This window comes from Dromaius novaehollandiae, chromosome 2 (genome assembly GCF_036370855.1).
Source record: "Dromaius novaehollandiae isolate bDroNov1 chromosome 2, bDroNov1.hap1, whole genome shotgun sequence".
NCBI classification, from domain to species: Eukaryota; Metazoa; Chordata; class Aves; order Casuariiformes; family Dromaiidae; genus Dromaius; species Dromaius novaehollandiae.
In genome coordinates, this window is record NC_088099.1 from 1,795,129 (window position 1) to 1,817,696 (window position 22,568).

The window sequence follows — 22,568 nt, forward strand, 5'->3', positions numbered from 1 at the left end:
GTAGGCTTAACATCTTTAAAACCCTGGGGAAGAATGGGTAAGAACTTACCCCAAATGGATGATGCCAAGCGAGTTGGGCATGAAACCGGACATGTGTTTTGAAGCCTTGGGCTGTCACGAAGAGCCGGGGGGGCTCCATGTGCTCCAGGTTTTGGGCAGCCCCCCAAGTGATGCTCTAGTTTTGTGTAACTCGGATTTTTGCTTTGATGGTGCCCTACTTGGGAGGGGGTGGTGATGTTTCTCCTGGCCCGGGTGGGAGAAGTTTATCTGTGGCTTTTCCAGCTCTCCATGGCCTGAGATTGCACTTTGGCTTTGAAATGTCTTGTCCTTCCTGCCCAGAAGTGCCTGTTTCTTCCCCTCAGACTTTCTGCATCTAACTGAAACTCGCATATTTTCACCATAGTTCTTTCAGTGAAAAGTCAGTAGTTTTGACCTCGGGGGAACATCTGTGCCACCAGTTTCGGTGGGGACAGCGGCTCGCTGCCAGCTGCCAAGCTCGCGCACCGGTCTTCGCTATTTAACTGCAGCGTTGGAAATGCAAACAGTCGGGCCCTGAAATCATAATAACAGGTATATTTAAAACCAGCACACCACTGCCATTTAGGAGTTATTTAGGGTTATCTGAAGGGAAGAAATATTTGTACCTGTTTACTAAACAGCAGCATCAGGAAAGTATTAAATACCTTTCGTTTTGGAAATGTTAGGTTATTTCTGGAGGCCCTGACATGAAAACAAGGTGTTTAATCTTCAGAGGCTATTTTGCTCCTTGTGTGCGTTTCTTACGTGAAGTCACACTGTTCAATCTCCGATTTAACCATTTCCATAGCAACCGGCTATGCCTGAACCAGGATTATGACTTCAATAAGGAGAAAGCAGCAGGGACACAGAAGCTCAGGCTCTTAAAAAATGATGTTTTTATACAATTACCGCAAGGGTTGCTATGAGCAAACGGCTTCCAAATAGCTTTTGGAAAATATCGGTGGATCTCAGGTCCTGAGTACGCTTTAATGAAATTTTTATGTTCAAAACTTCTTGCTGTAAAATTTTACAGTGCATTCTTCTTCTTTGGCCACTTGTAATAGAATTAAAAGTGGGACTGGTTTTAAGACCTGTTTTCTTGCCAGCAGAAACCTGCAGCTACTCAAAGCTGTAAAGAGGCGTTTCATGACTCTTAGGTTTTTTCAGCATTCTCGGGGCTGCCAGAATTCAACATCCCCAAAAAGCGGCGAGCTGGGAGCAGGGCTGCACGTCGAGCGCCTTGCCCGGCTTCAAGGGCATCTAGCTGCAAATCTCGGCAAAGCAGTAAGTGAAAAGGCACGGGACGTGCCCTGCTCCGAAGGCACCGGAGGCACGGCCTCGGAGCAGCTGCGGCTTGGCTGCCGGAGAACAGCTTGGGAGAGCAAACTCGCTTTGATCGAGCACCGACTTCTTTCGACTTCCTCAGTAAGAGACGCTTATTTTGCCAAAGAAGCGGTTGGCTGGGAACACTACCATCCTCTAAGCCTTAAATGAAAGATAAGGGGATCGTTAGTATTCCGGTCAGTGCCCAAGGAAAATAGGTTGGTATTAATTCCCGGGAAGAGGAGACGCTGTCAGGTCATTTTGCTGGCTTTTAGGGGTTGCCAAGGGATTGCTCAGCATGGCTGGGTTGTATTTAATACGGGTGTGCAGTAGCCTGGGGGATTCAAAAGAGCAGCTTTGCTCAAGTTGGGGGAGGAAGGGACGTGCAAGTTGGGCATAATGGAGAACGGAGGTGGATGGTCAAAACATCACCATTTGGTAATTGCCACTTTGGGTAAAGGCCAATTCTGACCAGAGGAGAAACAGTTCTTCAGATGGAAATCATTGAAAGACGATGGAGAGGAGAGAAAGGAGCCAACATAAGCTTCAATTCATAAAGCATATTTGGAAAGAAGCTAAGTGACACACTTGTGTCATATGGGAATGATGAGCTGCTTTCCAGGCCAACAGTGATGAGAGGATGTTAGACATTTTCTAGCAAAAACACTTAAAATCAACAGTCGTGGGTAATTTGCACCCCGGAATCCTAAAATAATCAGCTGAAGAGATCCTTAGCCTGCTGCGTTTTGATTTACATCTTTCCTGGATACTGGATAAATGCCAAAGGACTGGAAGTGTGTGACTAAAATACCAGTATTTAAAAATAAAGGGAAGAGGGATAACTTCAGTGAAGCCAGTTAGGCTGTCAGTCAGCGCTGAGCACGACGATTAGAAGATTGTTTTGCAATTCATTTACTTAAGAGTGGGAAAAAGGGAGTGTAACTCTTGGCATGTAAATTTGATTTAGAAAAAGGTTCGTATTGCACAACATGCTGACTAAAAATGAAACTCTAAGGCTACTAGTAAGAAAGCAGCAAAGGGGATGAAAAGGTGACTGAGAGCTTAATAGGTGTCAGTGGAGAATCGTCATCCAACGGAAGTGTTTATGGGGCCTGTGACTCTTGTGCACCCAGCGTTTCCATCAGTCATGTGGAAATGTGTGTGAATTTTCCACTTTCTTGCGGACAGATGACTCAACCTGAAGGCCAGGGGAGCTCTGGGTGACGACCTCTTTGAAACGAAGCGGGGCTGCGATGTGAGGTGGGTACGGCTTTCCCCCACCACTGCTGGGGCGAAACCCTCGCTGACGTGCTGGCTGCCTGGTGTTCCAGCGTCAGCATTTTAAGATGTCGTAAAAAATTAGTGTGGGAGTAGGGAGAGCAAGCGTCGGTGCCTGCGCCTGGCAGCTCGGGCCAGTAGCTTCTCCAGTCCGTGCACTAAGTGCTCTTGTTGGGGTGCACAAGTATCCTCGCCCTTTGAAGGTGTCACGTCCAAAAGCACTCTTTAATAGTGAATGATGAGAGGAACCAACAGCTGGAAGTGAACTGCATCATTGTAGAGGCTTCAAGTCAAGCTGTTGGAGGAATGGATCCTCCGTGTGCCGTCTTCAGGACAAGATTACCTGATTTTGCTTTCCTTGGAAAAGATGCTTTACTTGGAGGTGAATGGGCCCAACACAGGGATAACTGGGCGAGACTTCCCAGATCATAGGCACTTCCATTAAGTCAGACTAGATCGTTTAAACAACCATTTCGGCTTGAAATCTTTGGATGCAATGCAAAGCAACAACCTGCTTCCCTTGTCCTTGCAGTGGAAGGCATTGAAGAGCTGGGCAGGATCCTAGCAGGAGGAAAAGTCATGATAATGTACTGGAGCCCAGGGGAAGGTTTTTAGAACTTGTCCAAATGTCTGTGCGCCCCAGAGCAGGCGCTTGTCTCGCCGGTAAGCAAGGCCTGTTCCACGTGCAGCGCTGAGCAGGCCGGGGAAGCAAAGGATGGGTGGGAGAGTTTGCCTTACTCAAGGAAAAAGTAGTCTATATTTTGTAATTTTGTATGTAAACTTATGGAAGACAGAGTGATAGAAATGACTGCATTCCCTTCTGCCCTGCCAAAGAACATGAAACCTGCTGCTTTGCCCCAAATGCTGTAGGAGCCTGATATTTTGCAGCAGGATCCCCACTAAATCCAGTTGTTGCAGGACCACGACTTGCGGGTGGCAACAGGATGTGGCCTCCTCTCCCTAGTGATGACCCAGCAGCCTCCCTCTTCACTGCCCTCCTGATGCATGTTAGTGCATGGTTGTGCTTGCAAAGTGTTTTTGCCGTGTTGTCCATCTTGACTGAATGTTGCATGGGCAAATATAGTCTTCTCTGCCTGGTGCTGACTAGGAGAAAAGCAGCCAAATGTATCGAGGCTGACCAAATAACTTGGCTTGTGGCCCAGGTTTTGCAAGTTCTAAACCTCGCAGATGGCAGGTAACTCCCCATATATATTTGGCCAAGAACATGGGCTGTTACCTGATCTTGTATAAAGTTTGCTGAGGGCCTTGCAGGTGTTGCAGAGAGGCGGCTGACACCCTTCTTTGAACAGTCTGGTGCAAATATTCTTGGACTTGTGCCTTGACTAGGCAGCAGTTTAGACTCTTTTCATCTCGGACCTCTTTGTGAAGAGTGGGAGTCAATAAGGCAGAAGTCTTCACACTGGAGCTACAAGCCGAGGGCACAGGTTGCCAGCTGAGATGTTTGAGCATTAAACAGCTAGGAGACTATAAACGAGCAAGCTTCTTCATGTTGGCAGTTTATCTTTGGGCTGTCTCCTTCCAGGAGACTGAAGGATGGGAATAACTTTGCCGGCATTTGGCGAACTGTCTTGTAGACCAGAGCTGTATGTGTGTCTCCAATCTTATGACTTACAGCTAGCAGCAAGCACCTCGCCACAGGGAGCCTTGAAAAGAAAAATTGCCGGAGTGAGAGTAGAATGGCAAAAGGGTTATTTTTGGCTCTTTCTGTGGCATTAGGGTTTTAAATGTGAGAAAAGGAAGCTGAACCAAAAAGCAGGAAGAGTTGAATTATTGCGGCGCACCTGTTGAAAGTAGCCACCAGCGAGCGAAGGGCAACAAAACACTTGAAGGATGAGCCAATAGTTGGGCCAAGCGCTGTCTTGGGGAGGAATACTTCCTTTCCTGCGCTGACGAAATGGAGGTTGCGACACAGCTGTTGCCCAGAAGTACTTGAAGAGGATGATGAAGGGCAGGTCTTGAGACGGGAAGGCCAAGCAGAGTGGAGAACCTCAAGACACTGCTGCTGTATTGAGGTGCTGTTGGGTGGTCGGAGAAATCCAGTGTGGGCAGATGGTTGGAAAGAGAAGAGGGATGAGGCCGAGGTAAAACATGGAGCTGTAAGATAAGTTGCAGGTTTAAGAAACGGTCCCCATATCGGTAAATGATCATGGTAACGAGAGCTGAGCCCACCACGTGGCCACAGAGAGCTCACAGCCCGGCGGGGTGTTTCTGACGCAGCTCGGATGGCCTCTGCTTGCTGTGAAGAGCGGCTCTGACCTCCTGGGACCTGCCTTGTAAAACACAGCTGCTCCTGAGGAGGCCCCGCATCCTCGCTGCAAGCTCCGTGTGATCCTGTGCCTGCAGGAGCCGTCGGAGAGGGACTATCCACCGCGTTCCTGTATCCCGAGTGGACACCAGTAATGCTAGAGGTGCCGACACTGTTGCCCATGCAGCGGGGTATGAAAACACATTGCCTTGCAAAGGGCAGTTAGTCACCCATTTCTGGATTAAGCAGAGTATCAAGGGAAAGTGATGTGAGTTTTAAATATGATGCGAATTTTAATTAATTCCAGGGTATGGTCTGAGTAATCCCCTGGAGAGCACAGCGGGGCTCCGTAAAGCACGTGCTGCTGAACGGTCTCCATCGCTAGCCAAGGCTATGGCCGTGGAGCACGTCTGCTGTGCTCGTGGAGGAGGGATGATCTCCGCTGAAGGTGAAGCGCAGATCAAGCTGCTGCGTGCGTTGAGTTAGTCCTTTCTTCCCTGCGTCCCGCTGCCTTTGTGCATCGCCAGCCTCTGAGGCTACAGACGCTTTTAATTGCCTCATTCTGCCGGAGCAACTGAAAGTTCAGCTTTCCTGTACAGTGGGATCTGGAAACTCCAGCCTGCTGGAGGGGCTTTTTGGGTGAGGAAGCATGGAAAGCAGAGGAGGGATGTTCTCCAGAACCTGCTCGCACCAGCCCTTGACATGCTCCGGTGCAAAAAGGATGAGGTTTGGAGCTTCGGTTTGTACATGTTTTTAGAAAGTCACGACAGCTCCTTCCCTACAGCATCTAGCGTAACCTGCTGTTATCTTTTAACTTAGCCTTTTCTTGTCTCGTGCATGTTTAAGTGCCGTACGGCAGCACAGGAAGCCGTCGCGGTGAGCGGTGGGGAGGGAGCGGGGAGGGCGGAGGCGGCGCGGAGCTGCTGGAAGCGCAGAGCTCTTCGTCTGCAACGGAGCAGCGGTCCTGCCCTGCTGTGTTGATCACGTCTTCCTACCGTTTAGAAACCACCTGCAAGCCCCTTTTTTTGTTTTTTTTGTGGGACTGGTGACAAACGGTCTCTTTGCAGAGCTGTGACCGTTTCTGATGCCGCTGGGGCTTACGGCCTGTTCCCCACGTGCTGCCTCTGCCCTGTGACTTACCGCTGGCTCTTAGTCACCGCGCTAATGAAACCGAAATCTTGTTTACAGCCCATTTGGCAAACGGGGAACCTGCACTAATCTCTGTTGCTGGGGGGAAGGCCTGACTTCAGACATTCATTTCGCCTCGTTTGCGTTCCCCTTTCGTGCCGATCTATCTGGCAGAGCCCAATTAGCAGCGGCTGATGGCAGGAGGGGCAGCAGCGTTCGGAGGGGATTCACGTCCGTGATGAGCGAGCTGGAGATGGCTACGTGCGTTTGAGATAGGCCGGCTCTTCAATCCATGCTTCAGTCCCCCTTAGGCTGGGGCTAAGACGGTATTTTCAGGAGAGCTGTAGCAGAGAAGAAGTGTCGGGCTGAAAATACTAGAGGACTTTTTGCACGAAGTTGACAGTAGTGCACTTGATTGTTTATTTTCCTTCTAGGAGCATCACCAGGCCTTTAGAAAATACTTGGGCAATAATGGTCAATAAACTGCAGAACGTACCTGGCAGGGGGGATTTGGGGCTAAAGCTCTAGAAGAGTGGTAGGTTTCCACTACTGAATTATTTCAAGGTATGGGGAAAATAAAGACTTGGAGTGGTGCAAAAAGTCCAGTCTTATCATGGGAAGAACAGCCACAGCTGAAAATGAATATTTTTGCCTTATATATATATTTTTTAAGTATTTCAGACCCTGCTTGTAACCACCACAGATGAAATTCTAGCAAGAGCAAAGAGCAAGATGAGGCTGAACCAGAACTGAACTATCTTCTGGCTTGATGCTGCTTGCACATCACCTAGTTTTTAACCCAGGTCACAGGACAGAGTTTTGAAGTTGGGTACTCAAGAAACACACCTTAAGCAAGCTGTTCACTTGGGAAACCTTTCCGATCCTTTCAGGGGCTAGAAATAGGTCGTTCATCGCATTTTCCATAACGATATACTCGGCAAAACAAGCACAGATGTGTTTGCCACCCAGTACTTTGTTCAGCAGTGGAGCGAAATAAGTTAATCTGTGTGAGAACCAACCAACCCCTTTCCCAGTGCGTTGTTATTACCATTTCATATCTCTGCCTGTCTGGATAACGAATATAGCTGGTAATTTGACTAATAAGCTATTAGTGCCAGTGTCTGGGTGGTGCAAAATGAGCCTCTTTACAGTACCGTGACATCCTAATAAAGAGAAATTTGGTTATGTTACCATGCAGCGTTTCTGGAGCTGAAATGAGACCCTTCGTTGTGCCGTTTGGTTTCTGCTGGCTTATTTAGCAGCCTGTTAAAACTCCTAAACGATTACTGAGGAGGAGTAAAAAGAGCTTTCCGAGAAGCCTGGGGACATGTGCTCCCCGGCTTTATTGCAGGTGATTCACTGCCTGGCAGCCCAGCATGGGCATGGCCAGGGCAGCCACGGGGCTTTTGCAAGGAGGTGGGTTTACTAACCTAATAAACTGGTATCTTTTATGGCTATATATTATATATATTATACATATTATATTAATATCTGTCCTTTCTTCTGACTCTGGAGCGCAGGATTCCATCTCGGATTGCTGCCCTGCCGCGGGGACGTGGTGGAGGTGTCTGTGGCTGCCGTCCGTCCGTCTTGTTTCGCTCGGTTCCTGCAGCGCCCTGGTTTCGTTTTGCTCTGCCGTTCGACCCGGGGCCGTAACTCGCGCGTGGGATGAGGTCTCAGTGCTCTGTTATGCGTCGCAACTTGCCGTTCGATCTCCGAGTTGATGCGGTTACCGCTAACGAGGGGAAATCTCGGGGCTGGGTGACATGATTGCCTCTGAGGAGAAAATTAAATTTGCTTTTCCAGTTCTTCCATTTGTTTCTCATGCTGTCTGTGCAAGCAGACTGCTGAAAGGAGAAAAGGGAAAGCAGGCTTCGTTTAAAGGTGTCTGTAATTTAAAGGCAATTCCAAACGGTGTGTTGGTGTTTGCCTGCCCGGTGCCCTCTGGGAGGGTGTCTGCGCTGGGTGGTTGTTTCCTCTCTGTGATTCCCAGAAAGGCCGAGGCCTCACGGATCAACTTTTCTCTCTTCCAGAATAAGGATGGTGGCGAACGTGAGAAGAAGCAGTTCAGAGAAGATGAGGAAGAGGAGACCGTCAGGCACAAGTAATTACTTATTTATTCCGACTCGTCTCCCTTGTATGTATTGTTCCGGTGCTGGTTTGCTAATGAGAATCTTTCCTTGGCTTCTAACGTGCAAAAATTTTTTTGTGTGTGTATGAATTTAATCTCTTGGTGTAAATGAAGCGAAATGGGGGCAATAAAGAGAAAAACCCTGCGGCGGCCTTGCAGTGTTTCTGGGGGTAACAAGGGGCAGGTGGTGCTGAGCAGAGGTGTGCAGAGTACAAATGCAATTTAGCCTCCCTTGAATTTGGCAGCCGTTGCTCCATCTTTGTCATCGTGTGTCGTGTAAAACGTGTATCATTTTACGTGTGGAGCTTGTTCTTCATGAGCGGAGGCCCAAGGGCTGCACAGGCTCCATGTGGCTATTTATCTGTGGCCCACTGCGGTTCTTTTTCATCACTGGAAGGTGTAAGGACAAAACTAATCAATGCAGGGCTCCTGCTCCTGGCAGGACCAGGTAAAAGTGCCGTCAGGTGTCCTTTGGAAACGACGGGGGGTTAGGTTTGGTTTGGAATTGCAGGACGTGATCTTCTCCCATCGCCTTAGCCGGCAGCAACCTGCTCTGCAGGGGATGTGCGTCCGAGCTGCTGCTGCAAGACAACCGTGTGTGCTCTGCTGAGTGTATATAAATAAAACCCTCACAACCCCCCATGTTTTCAGTTCTCTTCTGAGGATAACTCCTGGCAAAAGCTGCCTGCGTTCTTGAGAACTGCCCGCTTTGATTTGGGGCTGGGAGCACTTCTCGAGAACGATTACCGAGGCTACAAGTTGTTTATAAACTCCATCGCTGGGTTTTGTGCCGGAAGAGGTATGAGTTTGGGGCTGAAGCTGAAACAAGAGTTAGAGATCTTGAGCGTGATGAATAATGAATAAACAACTCTTGCGTTCCTGTCCTGCCACCCGATCTGCTGCCTAGCAAGGGGGTGCGGAGCGCTGCGGCCCGCTGGCAAGGAGCACCAGGCCCGTGCTGCCTTTCCCATAGGATGGGCCGGCATCGTTGGGCTATCAGCAATGCCTCCTTATTCCAAAACTGGAATCCTGGGCAGCTAAATCTCTGCAAAAGCCCTTCTGCAACATTGACTTTTTGCTGCTTTTTAGCCCTCGCTGAGCAGCCTGGGGCATGCCTGGGGTGATGCCGTTTTGCACCAAGTCTTCACTCTGGCTGCTGTCAAGTTGGCAAATCACTTTTTTCCCCAAGGGCTTATTAGTGATGGCTCATCTCGCGGGCAGTAGGGGTTCAGCAAAGCCCTCCTGGGCTTGCAGGTGATGTCCTTGAAACTTCACCGAGGTTATGTGAGAGCAGTGATGAGTAGGAGCTCCTGTCTCGAGTCGATTTTGTACTGATGCATGAAGCTGTCCCCAAATGCGGGCACAAGGCTTTTCCTGAAATACGGGGGAGTAACGCTTTCCGGGAGGCGGGTTTTGAGGTGGAAAAGAAAGGTTTGCTTTCCAGACTGATTCCTCTGCGGTAGTCTGTAGGTCTTTGTCCGCCTATCCAAATACTGCATGTTTTGTCGGGATCCACATGTAACTTTGCAAAGCAAATGAGAGCGAGATCTGCTCTGCAGGAAATGTTTGAATCTCAAATTCGGCCGAGGTGCTTCTTAGCTTTGCAGTTACGCTGCAGTCCACCTAGGGATTTTGTTGCTTTCTGCTTGTTGAATGTTGTTTTTCTGCAGCTGAAATCAGACGTGTGGTTTTAACGTGACCTAGAACAGCAGGAAAACGCTCGGTTTCTTCTCAGGTTTTCATTTTCCGGCAACGTAGCTGAACTTTCTCAGCCCGCTGAAAGCAAACCACCGTGTGCTCCTGCTTTGCTGGCTGGTAGTAAAAGGTGGCTGAAACCCTCCACCGACGCTTGCCCTATATCTGAGAAACAAGAGGTCCTGCTGACTGCTCCCTCACCCAGGAACGAGTGTTTCAATAGCTCTGCTGCTTTCTCAAGCCACAACCCACCAAAACCCTGGTTTGATGAATAATCTCATGGCCCGTGCGCAGGGTTTGGGTGCATCATTTAACTGCTGAGCCCGGCTTAAGGCGGGGGGGAAAAACCCTTAAAAATTGGTGATGTTCTGCTCTCATCCCCTGCTTCACCGATGCAAAATTCAGCGTGACGCTGCTTTGGCGGGGTGTAAATCGGCTGCAGTGTTTGTGTTGTGGGGTGACGAGTGTCTTGCAACGAAGCACTGACGCCCTGGCCGGACCTCCGGAGCCGGCCTGCGTTTTATACCGCGTAGTAGAGACAACCCCCGGGCGCCTGCTCGTACAACGCCTGCTCGCTGCCGCTGTGACCGCACGAGTTTTGGCAGCTTCCTGTTTTTGCCGATCGCCTCCCGGCCCCTTTTTGTTCCTCGTTTTTATCTCTCGTGCTGCAAGATGCCGCCGCGGGAGCAAGTGCTGCCGAGGCCCTCCGTGAAAAACGCGATACCCTCGCGGCAATATCTCCAATTACCCGCTCTCCAAGGAGTTTATAACTCCTAAGAGCTCGCGCGGTTTCTGTGTTTGTTTTTAGAAGCTGTGCTTCGCCCGCCGGCCAGGAAACCCCTCCGGCGACGGAGCCGTCCGCGCCGGCTCGTCGCAGTTGCAGGGTGTGGGTGGACTTTGGCCCTTCCGCCCTGCTGCCGTCGCGGGCGGGGATCGGCAGCCCCAGCGCGGCCCGAGCCGCCTGCGTCCCCGGGCTCGCGTTGCCGCCCCGCAGGGAACAGAGAGGCCTTCGGCTTTGAAGGTTGGCCGCCGTCCTGCAAGCTAAGCTTGTAAGGAATGCTGCAAGTATAAATAAAAACCCCAAGCTAGAGCGCGGAGAGGGAGGGGAGGGGAAAGAGAAAATCTGAACTGGAAATTAAGCTTTAGCAAGCTGCCGTTGATCAGCTGCTGGTATTTCGACACTTAGTCATCCTTTAAAATTACAGGGGAGGAGCCGGGGAAGGCAGCGGCTGGGGACCGCGGTCCCTCCCCTCGCTGCGGGGACGTGTCAGGGTCAGGTCAAAACTCCTCCTTTGCAAAGGCCGCGCAGCAAATACGGCGTCGGATCTGCCCGGCATCGCGGTCGCTCTGGCGGGACGGCCGAGCTCGTGGCGAGGGTGACCGCTGGGCGGACGTGCTTCCATCGGTCCTGCAGCGCCGCGATGTTTGTTGAGAATTAAAAAAAAAAAAAAAAAGATCTGATAGGGGCGGCAGCGATGTTTGTACGCCGGCGACGCTTGGTACGCACGGCGTCACGGCGTTGCGGGTTTGATACGCATCTGCGTGGGCAGCCAAACCTGCTCCCGCTGCTGGTTCAGCCTAGCGTGGCGGTGGTGGGATGAGCTGGGCTGCGTTCACCCCACGTCCCAACGCCGGTGGAAGGAGATCTCCCTGGGTTTTTAATGAGAGAGGCCCTGCAGAGCTTCAGCTGGTCCCAAGCCTGCTGCTTCCTGCTGAGCAGAGGTTGTCAACACGTTCACCGGGTGCCTCGTGATCCCAAACCTGCCCTGGGCAGGCTGAGGACCCCCCCATTACCCCACTTTCTCTGCGTTGGTGGTAGCGTGGTGGATCTAAACGCGGTTATTGAAGTGCAGAGCTTAACGCTGCGGAGAAGCGGTGGTTGGCCCTGTTTTGAGGCCAGCTAGAGGGAGGTCAAAGTCCGGGTGCTACCAAGGCACCTTCAGAGCTGCTTTTTGGCACGAGCCTGCAGGATGGCGGGTCGGTTGGTGACGGGTCAGAAAGGAGGAAGCTGGAGAAACCTCAAAGTGTGGGCGAACGTGTTGCTCTGGGATTGGTGCTGCTGGGTGCCCTAGGTGAGGTCGAGGTCTGGATGTTACCCATGACAGCTTGCAGCGTGGGGTGTTTGGCATTCCCCGCGTGCCTCTGAGCAGCCCCCGGCAGCGGCTCGGGGAGGGAGAGCCTGCTCCGACACGCTCTGCTATTCGAGCTATCCACGGGAGCGAGGTTGCCTCTCGGAGGGAGGGAGCTGGTGGGAGCTGCCGCGCCGTGTCTCTGCTTGTTGCTCGCTCCTTTTCTGCCCCGGGTGAGGAATTCGGGAAGGAAGGGAAGGACTGCGCCCGCTTGATCAAACAACAGTTTCTGGATGTCTGTGTTAATTTGCGTAGAGACGTCTCTATCTCGCTGCAAGAGGGTGGAGGAGAGCCTTCACTAACGTGGTACGTGTTTGGGACGCAAAAGTGATTTCTTGGTTACTAAGTCAGAGCAGATGCAGAGCGTCTCTGTGTATCTCGAATGCATGAAGAATCACTGTGCAAAATAAACATATGGATCTCGCTTTGGAGCCGGTGCAGCTGTAGGAGAGCTTCCAGGAAGGCTGCAGCTGTGGGTGGTACACCCCGATGTCAAAGAGCAGACTGTAGAAAAGAGAAGTAAGCTTATCAGTCAGTTAAGTTCACTAGATGGGGAATTTTCCCTGGGGGATGAAAAACGTTAGGGGAGTTAGAGAAAAAGCTTGAAAATGACTTCTGCTGTATGGGTTGAAATTGGAAACAGGAAAAGGAAGAGGCATTTGAGGAGAAGCATTTAACACCACTGAGGAACATCTAGGCGCTGCCCTTGGGCACCTTCGTGGTGTGACCCTGCAGATACCCAGCTTCTCTGCCTCATTCAGGTCCTTCAGTAACTCGGCCAAAGCCCAGCGTGTTGAGGGATGACGGCACAGGACTTTGAGCCCAGGTGCACCCAACGAGCCCACACGTGGTCCGAGGTCACACTTTCTGGGGCCATCGCTCTGCAGGCTGCAGCCCTCGCCACATCTGCCGCACGTCTTGCCACCTCCCTGCCTGTGCCGTGCCAGGGAGCGAAGGGCCAGCTCCGAATAAGGGAGCTGAAGTCTCCTTTGGTTGTCTGGCCCCCTTGTTTGTGCTCCTTCAAACCTTCCTGCCTTCATGGGGCATGTTGTGGAAAGGGGCCACCACACCACTGCTCCTTGAAGGACTTGGGACCTCCCTAGTGTCTTCTGTAACAGTAACTTCTTTACATGTTTGAATGCGGCTTCCTGGGACCACCCAGGAGTACATGAATTTTGGAGAGGCAGAGAGATGAAATGAAGTTCCTGCGGTGGTTTCTCTTTTAAAGGGCAATGTGGAAATTGTTGTCAAGGACATTTGGTTTCAAGCAAGTTGGAGTGGCTGTCACAGAAATTGAAGGCTCTTAAAACAGGGGCTCTGGAGCAGCTTGAGAAGGTTGAAGGGCAATAAATTCTCAAACCAGATGGTGTTTCTCCGGGGCTTCGGAAGGAAATTGCCTGAAACAGCTGAGATAGGGACGAGAACACCCAGGACTTCTCTAAACTGCTTCCAAAGAATGGAAAGTCTCTAATAGGGCACTTCAAAAATGGTCTGCTGGGATCTGGGTGTTAGAAACCACTTAGTTTAATGATGCTTCCTTTGCTGCAACCCGTGTTTTCTTCTTTTTTCTTCTAGTTTTCATCAGGTGTCTAGGGCAGGTGCCAAGGACCACGAAGAGACATTTCAGCAGAGAGGTCTGAGAGCCTCAGAGCTTGCAGGCTCGTGGGGCGACTGAGCGGTGAAGAGCCAGGGAGGGCTCCTGGCCTCTGATCCTGGGCAGGGTAGGTGGGGGCCGTAGATTCAGCAGGACTCCTGCCATCTCCAGCTAGCGTCTGTCCTCCAGAGGCCTGTTCGCCTGCCTCCTGGCTCTCTTGCGTATCGAGGCGCTAAGCAAGTGTTACTGTATAGACAACTTGGGCTCGAAAACTGCACTGATGTGTTGTAGCGGGTTTTCCTTGGCCCCTAGCCTTGTCCTCAGGGACGTGAAAGTAGGAAACGGCTCTTGAAACAGTCCAGTTGGTGCAAGTCCAAGTGACTGTTTTGTAATAGCAACTGCTGGTGCATGGATGGTCTGACATCTGAAGAAATCGCTGTTACGGGGTTTCTTGGCAAACTTATCCATGCTACTGACACAAATGACAGGACATCAGCATGCAGATGCTTCACCAGAAGACTGAGAAAGTTCATTCATTAATTGAAAAACGATGTTTCTCCGTAAAGCCCTTGAGGCTGGAGGAGTAAAGCAAAAACAACTTTGAATATGGTTTTGAGTGCTGGGAATAGCCTTTGTTTTGTGTCAACATAGCTTTTCCCATTCTGCACGAGCCCTGTGTGCTGGGGTGTTTCCAGCTGTCCCGTTCGGAGAAGGGCTCGCATCCCCTCCGTCCCCAGCCAGATGCTCCAGGCCTGTGACGGCAAGTGGATTTGAGCCATCCCTGGCTGTCTCCAAAAAATGAGGAACCTGTTGCCCACCGATGGGCTCTCGGGAGCTGCTGGGAGGCTCGTGGGTCCATGCAGTCCCTGGAGAGGCAGTTACTGAGTGCGTGTGGTCCTAGCAGTGCCGGAGCTTGTCCACACATCCCGAGCAGAGCGAGGTGGCAGCAAACTGCCCAGTCCACGTGGAGCCGTGTTTCTATCACGTTGGCGTGCTGTGGTGGGATGAGAGATTTCGGGGCACTGCTGCACATCCTCCGGCGGTGCTGGCTGGGAGCTTATAGCCACCTCCATCCCCAACCACCCTGGCAAAGAGATGCCTATAAAATCTGCTGATAGCTGTGCCTGAGCTGGCTCCTACCCTCGAAAAGAAAGCGTGAGTCCTCATTCAAGACTAGGCCTTGCCTGGCTGAGCCTGGCCCCGCTGGGGTTTGCGCGTGCCGAGCTCCCCGAGCCCTCCTCGAGGAGCTGGAGGCAGCGCTGGGCGCTGCGGGAGGCAGGTGCGGTTAATTAAAGGGATCAATTTTTGTTTTGTTTTTTTTCCCTCCCGTCCTGGTGCGGTTGTGCAGGGGTTTAATAAGGATCTGAAAGCATCAGGCACAGCCCCGGCGCACTTCTGCTCTTCGGCTGCCGCAGACCCGCCGGTTCCCCTTCTGCCGGACCCGCGCTGCCGTGATTCCCGGCTGCGGCAGGACCTACCGAGTTGTGCATTAAGCCCTTTAATCTTGTGGATAAACAGCTCATGGGGTGGGTAATGAGCATAAAGTCTCCCGGCGTTTGGGAATGGGATCGGAGCTGTGGGAGCGTTGCTAAGGAGTTCTCCGACCGCTGCTGGTTCGGCTGGGTGGCCAAGCAACCGCAGCCGGAGCTCCCCCCAATGTACAAAACGCCGATTTAAAATATTGCTTGTCAAGGTGCGACGGTAACATCTCGCTGACCCCAAAGAAACAGCTTGCTTAGCTCGTAGCTCTTTCGTTTCAGGCGCTCTGACCTTAGGGAGTCTGCGTTTGGTTCCTGCTCAGCTGTGAGTAAATCCTCCTGATCAAGGGCTGCAGAGACCAAGAAGCCTGGGAAAGATTGAGAGTTTGTGTTTTGCAGAGGCTGGGGCTGCCGCTTTGTCAGATAAATCCTCTCCCGCGAGCCTGAGCCAGCCTGTGGCCAGATGTCTAACGTCACGGGCCGACGTCCTGTCATCTCCTGGATGAATTAGTTGCTTCTCTTTCCCCCCAGGCCAGCAACAAAACTCTGTGAAGTGGAGGTGGTTTGTGAAATCACAAAATAATGCTGATTTTTGCATGCACGCGTAGAGACGGCATCTTGTTCCGCGAAAAATAGTCGGTCCCTCATCCAAGATGAGCTGGGCCATGCCGGCCGGGAGTTCCTGCAGAGAGCCGCCTTTCTGGCTGGGGGTGATCGATACTGGTTAATTTAATTTAAAAACTTCCTCCTCGGGCCCACGTGCATAAAAGCACCCGTTACCCCGTGCACACTCGTCTCTCCTGGCGAGTGTTTCTTTGGAGCATCCTTCCTGCCGGCGGTGGGAGGGTTGGGCCTGTTTCACGGCGTTGCGTTGATGTGAGGGCTCGGGAGACCCGCGCTTGATTGCAGATTATATGAGGAGTCTCCGCGAGTCTCTTAATCTGCCTGGGCCTCGGTTCCCAGTCTGCTGGCTGTATTTTTCTGAGGGTGCCAGGGATGGGTTGGGATCGCGTGGCGGGAGTGGGAAGGGTAGGACCTGCCCCGCTGCATCCTTGGGGCGGAAATAATTCATATTATGAATTATTGCATGCACCTTGGGCACTGAATACCCTTGATATTAAAAACAACAACAAAAAACCCACCTTTTCTGCTTCTCCATCTGTAGGACCTAGTGGGGAAGCGGCCCAGGTGTCAACTACGGTGGGGGAAAAATTGTAATGTTCAACCGTTGATGCTCCCCTCTGGTGCAAACGCCCTCGCCCTGCTTTGCTGACAAGTGGTGCAGGATCACAGCCAGGGCCTCAGCTCCAGTTTGAACTGATTAAACCCTGCAGAAGCGTTAAATGGGTTTAATCTACTGAACTGTGGGCTAGCGTGCGGTTATACAGGTGCAAGAGCCCGCGGAGCACACCGTGCATACGCGCAGGCAGTCGGAGCGGGGACGGGGTCCTGACAGCTTGACTTTAAGGCTCTGATTTTGGAAATGCCTCTGCTGGAAGCTTCGATGGGATCACTTCAGGGAGGAATCAGCCGGGAGGTGCACGTGGCTGAGGTTATCTGACATGTTTGTTGAATCAAGGTCTAAATTATTAGCGAGAGATGTAGCAAGAACAGCCTTTAAACGGGTGAGACCTGGCGTCTGAATGGTGGGGAGGAGTGTGTGTACGCTGAGGGAGGGGTTGATTCCTGTCTCTTGAGCTCTCCCGGGAGGAGGTGACAGGATGGATGAATTTCTGGGCGTCTTCGGCCTCCGGGTCACCACCAGCTCCACCACCCACTTGCTGAAAAACCTGATTTTTTTCTCCCCCGTGAGCTGCACTATGCCGCTTGCTGAGCCGCGCCCCGGTTTGTAGCACTTCCAGAAACAGCTCTGGTAGCTGCTTAACCGTCCTTTACCCTGGGCCGATCTCGTGGTCTTTGCCCCATCCTTCCCACGTAGACTTCTGGGATCTTTTTGGCCTTTCTGGGCCCTTTTGGCCCTAATCCGCTGTTGGCATCAGTGTGTTGGCTCCTGATGGGCAGCCTCTGTATTGAAAAGTGTGATCTCGCGGGCTTATTGCAAGAAGTGCCTGAACGGACTCCTGTTCTGCAGGAACGTAGCAATTCCACCTGGGAAGTTTGGTCCCAGTTGTCTCTTCCTAATCTAGGATCTCTGGCCTTTCCCTGCTGGGGATACTGGTGAGCCTGGACCCGAAAGGGCACGGGCCAGGGCGGCCTGCGTGCCTCTCACTGCTTTGTGCTCTTTTCCTTCCTCCCCAGGGAGCTCAGACTGCGAAACTACGATCCCGAAGACGAGGAGCTGAAGAAGAGGAAGGTGCCCCAAGCCAAGCCGGCCTCAGGTGGGTGCAGGCTGCGTCGTGGGAGACGAAACGAGGGAGCGCGAAAGCTGCTGGGGTGATGGAGCTGGGACGTGAAAGGCCCCTGACGGAGCAGAGACGGCAAGAGCGGGGCCAGCCGTGGTGTGAGCTTCCCCCTACATCTGACCTCAGCCTGGGACGTGGTTTTAACGTTATCAGAGCACTTCTGAGATGCTGCCTGGTGCAGTTTGACCTCCGCGGTGCTACTGAGCCTCCGCCTCTCCCTTGGTTCGCTGCTGCGTGCGCAGACCGGCTTGTGCTGCAGCGGGGAGGGAGCTGTTTGTAACGCAGCGCAACACCCAAATTCCTTTTTTCAGTTCAGTTTCCGTGCGTGGAGCTCGCAGGCCGTGCTTGCTTCATCGTCTGCGTTCACCTGTGGGCATTGCACACCCCAAGTTGCACAAGCGGGGTGTGTGTCTGAGCGCCTGGTCCAGCCCATGCGGGTTGGTATTCGGAGGAGCAGAGCTGTCACTAGAGGATTCTCAAGGAGATCCAGGCCGTTTTGTTTGAACTGCCTTTAAACAAATATTAGCTGTGAGTCCAGGGCATTCAATCTGCTGTTTCCTAGCACTAAACCCCTGCACACCTTTGAGAGGGAGGCAAAGGGTAGACATTGCCTTGGTCTTGAAGTATTAAATCCTCCTGGGATAGATCTCTTTAAAATGCCTAAATAAAGAGGCTGCCTTTGGAAGCATGGCAGAGATCCTGTAGGAAGGAATGCTGACAGCGTACTTTCTTTATCCTTTTGTAAAAGCTTAAAACTTCCTCCTATTCTTCCCCCACATGTGGTTTGGAATTGGGAACAGCCTTTTTGCCTGTTTTCAGTAAAAACCGTACCCTCTGCCAGCCCCTCTCGGGAGCTGCGTTGCCTGTTAGGTGCAATTCCCGTGTCTGGAGCAACCAGACCGTCCTTGGACTCTTCATGCAGGGGAGCGGGGTTGTGCTGTGGCGGGGACCTGGGACCGAAGGTGGATTTGCATTAAATGTGCCGTGTACTGTACATCCTTTTGCCGGGGCAGGATTCATCTGGACCCTGTTACAAGTTGCCCCTTCCCATGTTTAGCTCACTGCAACGCAGAGATTTGCTGCAGCCAGGTTCTGGGCCTAACTGCGTCGCAGTTTTGGCCAAGGCACGAGACTTGGCTTTGCCTGCTGCCAGCCCCTCGTCCCCTGTCATCTCACCACCTTGCAGCCTTTGGGCACAGTTTGCTCTGTCCAAAGCCTTCAGCACTACGGTGGAGGAGTGAAAACCCAGGAGGGCTGCTCAGCTGGTGGCTGTGGGTTGGTCTCTTCTTGCTGGGAGACTGCGGTCCTGAATCTCCACCTGAAGTGGTTGCAGGGCAGGAGGAAGCACACAAGCAGGTTGAGTCAGATCAGGACCGATGCTGGCGACTTCCCTGGCAGATGTGCTCCAGCCCCGGTGCCCACACCCACTGCTTGCACGGACGCCCAGACTGGAGGATGAAGGTCTCCCTTTTCAGCACATGCTTTGCCATGAGCTTTCCATTATCTCCAGGCTTTTGCGTAAGGTCTGAGCTACAGTTTGATTACTGCAACGTGTTTCAGCCTCATAAATGAACTGAGTCACGGTGAGTCAAATTGCAGTTTAAAAAACCATCAGACTGACGATGCAGACAGAAAAATCCTGTCCCCTGCAGTGGGAGTTCCCGCTGCCTTTCGCTGCTGCCCGCTCTCGCTTCGAGGGCTGAGCCTGCTTGTCTGTGCAGTGGCTCTAGCAGACGTGCCCCATGGCTGTCCCTTGCCCTTGCTTTGCCCTCACGCTGGGTTTGCAGAGCCGTGAGCCGTGCCTTTGATGGATCTGTTTTTAGAGCATTTATGCTTGATAATAACGTTATAGGGAGGAAGGGTTTTAGCCTCTGCAATTGCAATTTCTGTGGACAAGGCAAGCCATTCGCAACAGGGAGTTTAAAAATAACATGCTAGTGTGGAGCGAGAAGCTGCCTCCTTATACACGTAGCAATAGGTGCTTTGGAGAACACAACTTCTTCAGGAAAATGCCAGGCTGCTGCCTATGAAGAAATGAAAAGCCTGCTTTTACGATGCGCTCAGCACCGCTAATCACCGTGGACCTTAAAATAAGGGGATTTGAACCCAGTGCACTTCTTGCTGACGTTGCTATTTGTGGCTGTGAATGCTGGTTGGTTTTGCATCATTTTCAGCTGATTTTAGGAGTCTCCAAAAGTCCGGTGTTGGGTGGTGGAGGGATATGTGTGGGTGCTCGCATACACTCACAGTGTGCGTGTACTGCAATCTCAGGGCAATACCTCTTATAAAAGCTTTTCTGAGACAATCCCAGAGCTCTGGTGGGTTTTGCCTTGCCTTGTCCCCACGGTGTCCTGCTGCCGCACCCCGCTCTGACGCTGATCCTGTTCCCCCATCTAGTGGAAGACAAGGTGAAGGACCAGCTGGAGGCTGCCAAGCCGGAGCCCATCATCGATGAGGTGGTACGTATACTCAGAGCCGTTCTCCGCCTGGCACACGTCTCTGCGTCCAGACTTGAAGCCCGTCTGCGTGCGCGTTGCCTGCGGCTCTCACCGGGTGTCTCCTCTTCCTCCCTAGGACCTGGCAAACCTGGCCCCCAGGAAGCCAGACTGGTGAGTGCCTGCAGCGGCCTGCTCCCGGGAAAGAGGTGTTAGCGGTGTGTTACCGTCACCTCGAACTTGTGTGGGTTGGGCTGGGAGGGTAAGAAATGGAAAAGGCAGTCCTGCTGTTGAGGGAGATGCAAGGCATGGGGCTGTTCTCTATCCTTGCCCCGTCGCTGAGTGACACCACTGTTCTCTTTGGGGTGCTTGTCACCGGGGTGGCCTCGGTGACCAGGGATGCTCTGCTCATTGAGTTGATTTGCCTGTGAGCTACCCTGATGGCAGAGCAGCTGGGCTGTCAGACACACTCTGCTCCATGGTCTTCGTAGGAGAGAGGAGGGGTTTGTCTGCCCCTCTACGAAAGGTGCAACGTGGCCCCCAAGTTCATGCCTGCGTGTGGGGGAGGATTTATTGTGACATTATCGTTCTCTTCCCCAGGGATTTAAAGCGAGATGTAGCCAAGAAGCTGGAAAAGCTGGAGAAGAGGACACAGAGAGCCATTGCTGAATTGATACGTGCGTTACGGTGCTGCAGGGATGGCGTGTAGGGCTGCCAGTTGTTCCCAAGGGATTACACACGCAGTCCTTGTCGGGAGCTTGGTCTTGCTGTTGGGCAAGGGAGGGAATTGGTGGAGCTTTATTCTCCTTTTCTCCCAGAGCTTGGTTCCCTTCTCAGAAGGGCAAGGACGCATCTCTGGCTTTGTGTCTGTGGGGAGGGAGCTCCTCTGTGTGCGCTGTGGCAGGACCCTGGTGCGGGTGATGCCACCACCCTCCAGCCGAGGCAATTGGGGGACGTCACATCTGTCCCTGTAAGAACCTTTGCAGCAGGGGCACTGCTGGTGGGCGGCCTGGTTTAGAGGCACGGGCGTTGCAGTTCAAGTCCTCCACCTCGCCGTATGGGTTCCCTGATATGGCTAATGTATTGCTAAGCAGCTGCTCTGTTCTCCCTTGCAGGAGAGAGGTTGAAGGGCCAAGAAGAGGAGCTGGCGTCAGCAGTCGAGTCAGCAAAGCAGGATGGAAGCGACTCCGACTGAGGAGCTCCGTCCGGTGGCCTCAGGCACGGGCTCTGCCAAGGGCTCTGTGGGTCGGCCTTTGCCAGCAACGCCAAACCCCTGCTCGCAGGTAGAGAGGCACCTCTCGTCGGGACACGCTGCTGCTGAACGCTTTGCCAGAAGCCCAGGGAGCCCTGATGTGCCTGAAGGAGAGGGACAGATACAAGGAGCTCTGAGATCTTGGCTGGCTTTTGAGGAGCATTTCACAGTTACCTTCTCGGGACCAGTTGCAGTGCCAGCGGGGGTTGATGGGAGCAGGGCAGACACCCACGTTAGCTTGAACCTAGACTGCCAGGACTCTGAGCAAGGAAGGTATAAGCAAAAGGGCTAGTGCCAGACAAGACGCCGACGTCCCAGGCCGACCTTTGAAACCAACCCTTTGCTAGAGTTATCTAAGGTTACTAGATCCAGGCTAGCTCTCCTCTGATTTGCTGGATAAGCAAGACGTGACCGTACAGCCTAGAGCAGCCCTTAAAGAGGCACTGCCCTTTCCCAGGGACTGACAGCCCTGTTCCTGCGCGGAGAGATCCCTGTCTTGGGGTGATGCTCTCTGCAGAACAGCTGGCCTAACTGGCACAACCGACATCTCTCGCCTTTGTGAGTACTCGGGAACCTCTTGTTCACGGTCAGACCAGCACGTACAGAGCAACTGTACTGGAAATGACCGTACAGCTCAGGACCTGTTGTCATTCTGCATCGGGAAGAGGGCTGCCATGATCCAGCCGAGAGGTTCACGTGCGGTTTGTTCTGTTCCCTCAAGTCACCAGATCCTTCAGGCTGTGCAGCGTGTGCCACCCCTCCGTGTTTTATAATTGACAAAGCTTGGTTGTAAGAATTATTTTCATAATAAAATGGTCCCGCAGCGGTAGAAACCATCATTTTTTCTGTCTGCAGAGAACTTTGTAGAGGTGGGGGAACTTCAGGCTGCTGTGTTCACTGGTCACCCCGGTGGGATCTGCAGGGATAATGTTGGCTCTTGGCAGTGGGGAGCTTTGAGATCTTGCAGGTTGGGTAACTTTGCCAGGCCCGCGCTGGCTTGACCACCACGCCGCTCTAGCGGGGGCCATGTGGGCTCCTGAATCCTCCTGGATTTAGTTCAAAAGCGTTTTTGTCCCGAGGGAAAATAGCTGGTGCATACAGACTCGACAGCAGTATTTAGAGAAGAGTTCACCTGTGATAAAAATAACTGTTCTTGTTAATGCATGCATCCTGCTGCTTTTAAAAGCCTGTTGAAAAGAGCTGCTGGGGGAAGAGGTCCTTGACCCAGCTCTTGCACTGAACGGTGCCTGATGGTCTTTGTGCCTGCTTGAGCCTTGACAGCCGGTTCTGCCATCTCAGATTGTCCCCAGCTAAACCAGGTCCTCGCACAGGACAAGATCAGTCCGAGCTAGCGGTAAAGACTGGCTGTGCTAAACACAGACTGATGGATGGTTGTCCCTCCAGCCGGATCTGCTGTCGCTGCTGCTAACTGCTCCGTGCTTGCGTGGGGGGAGGAAACCTCCCGAGGGGATTCCCAT

General features: G+C 52.4%; 1 protein-coding gene across 1 annotated transcript in view; it reads left to right on the top strand.

Annotated features, from left to right (window-relative positions):
* CCDC12 (coiled-coil domain containing 12) overlaps positions 1-21,929 on the top strand; it is a 38,275-nt gene extending 16,346 nt beyond the window's left edge. The window contains exons 2-7 of the mRNA XM_064505641.1: positions 8,047-8,117; positions 17,300-17,379; positions 19,801-19,862; positions 19,978-20,012; positions 20,439-20,515; positions 20,954-21,929. Coding sequence (XP_064361711.1) covers positions 8,047-8,117; positions 17,300-17,379; positions 19,801-19,862; positions 19,978-20,012; positions 20,439-20,515; positions 20,954-21,033 — 405 coding nt within the window. The 3' untranslated portion in view covers positions 21,034-21,929. The remainder of the gene's footprint in view (positions 1-8,046; positions 8,118-17,299; positions 17,380-19,800; positions 19,863-19,977; positions 20,013-20,438; positions 20,516-20,953) is intronic.
* The last annotated feature ends 639 nt before the right edge of the window (positions 21,930-22,568 follow it).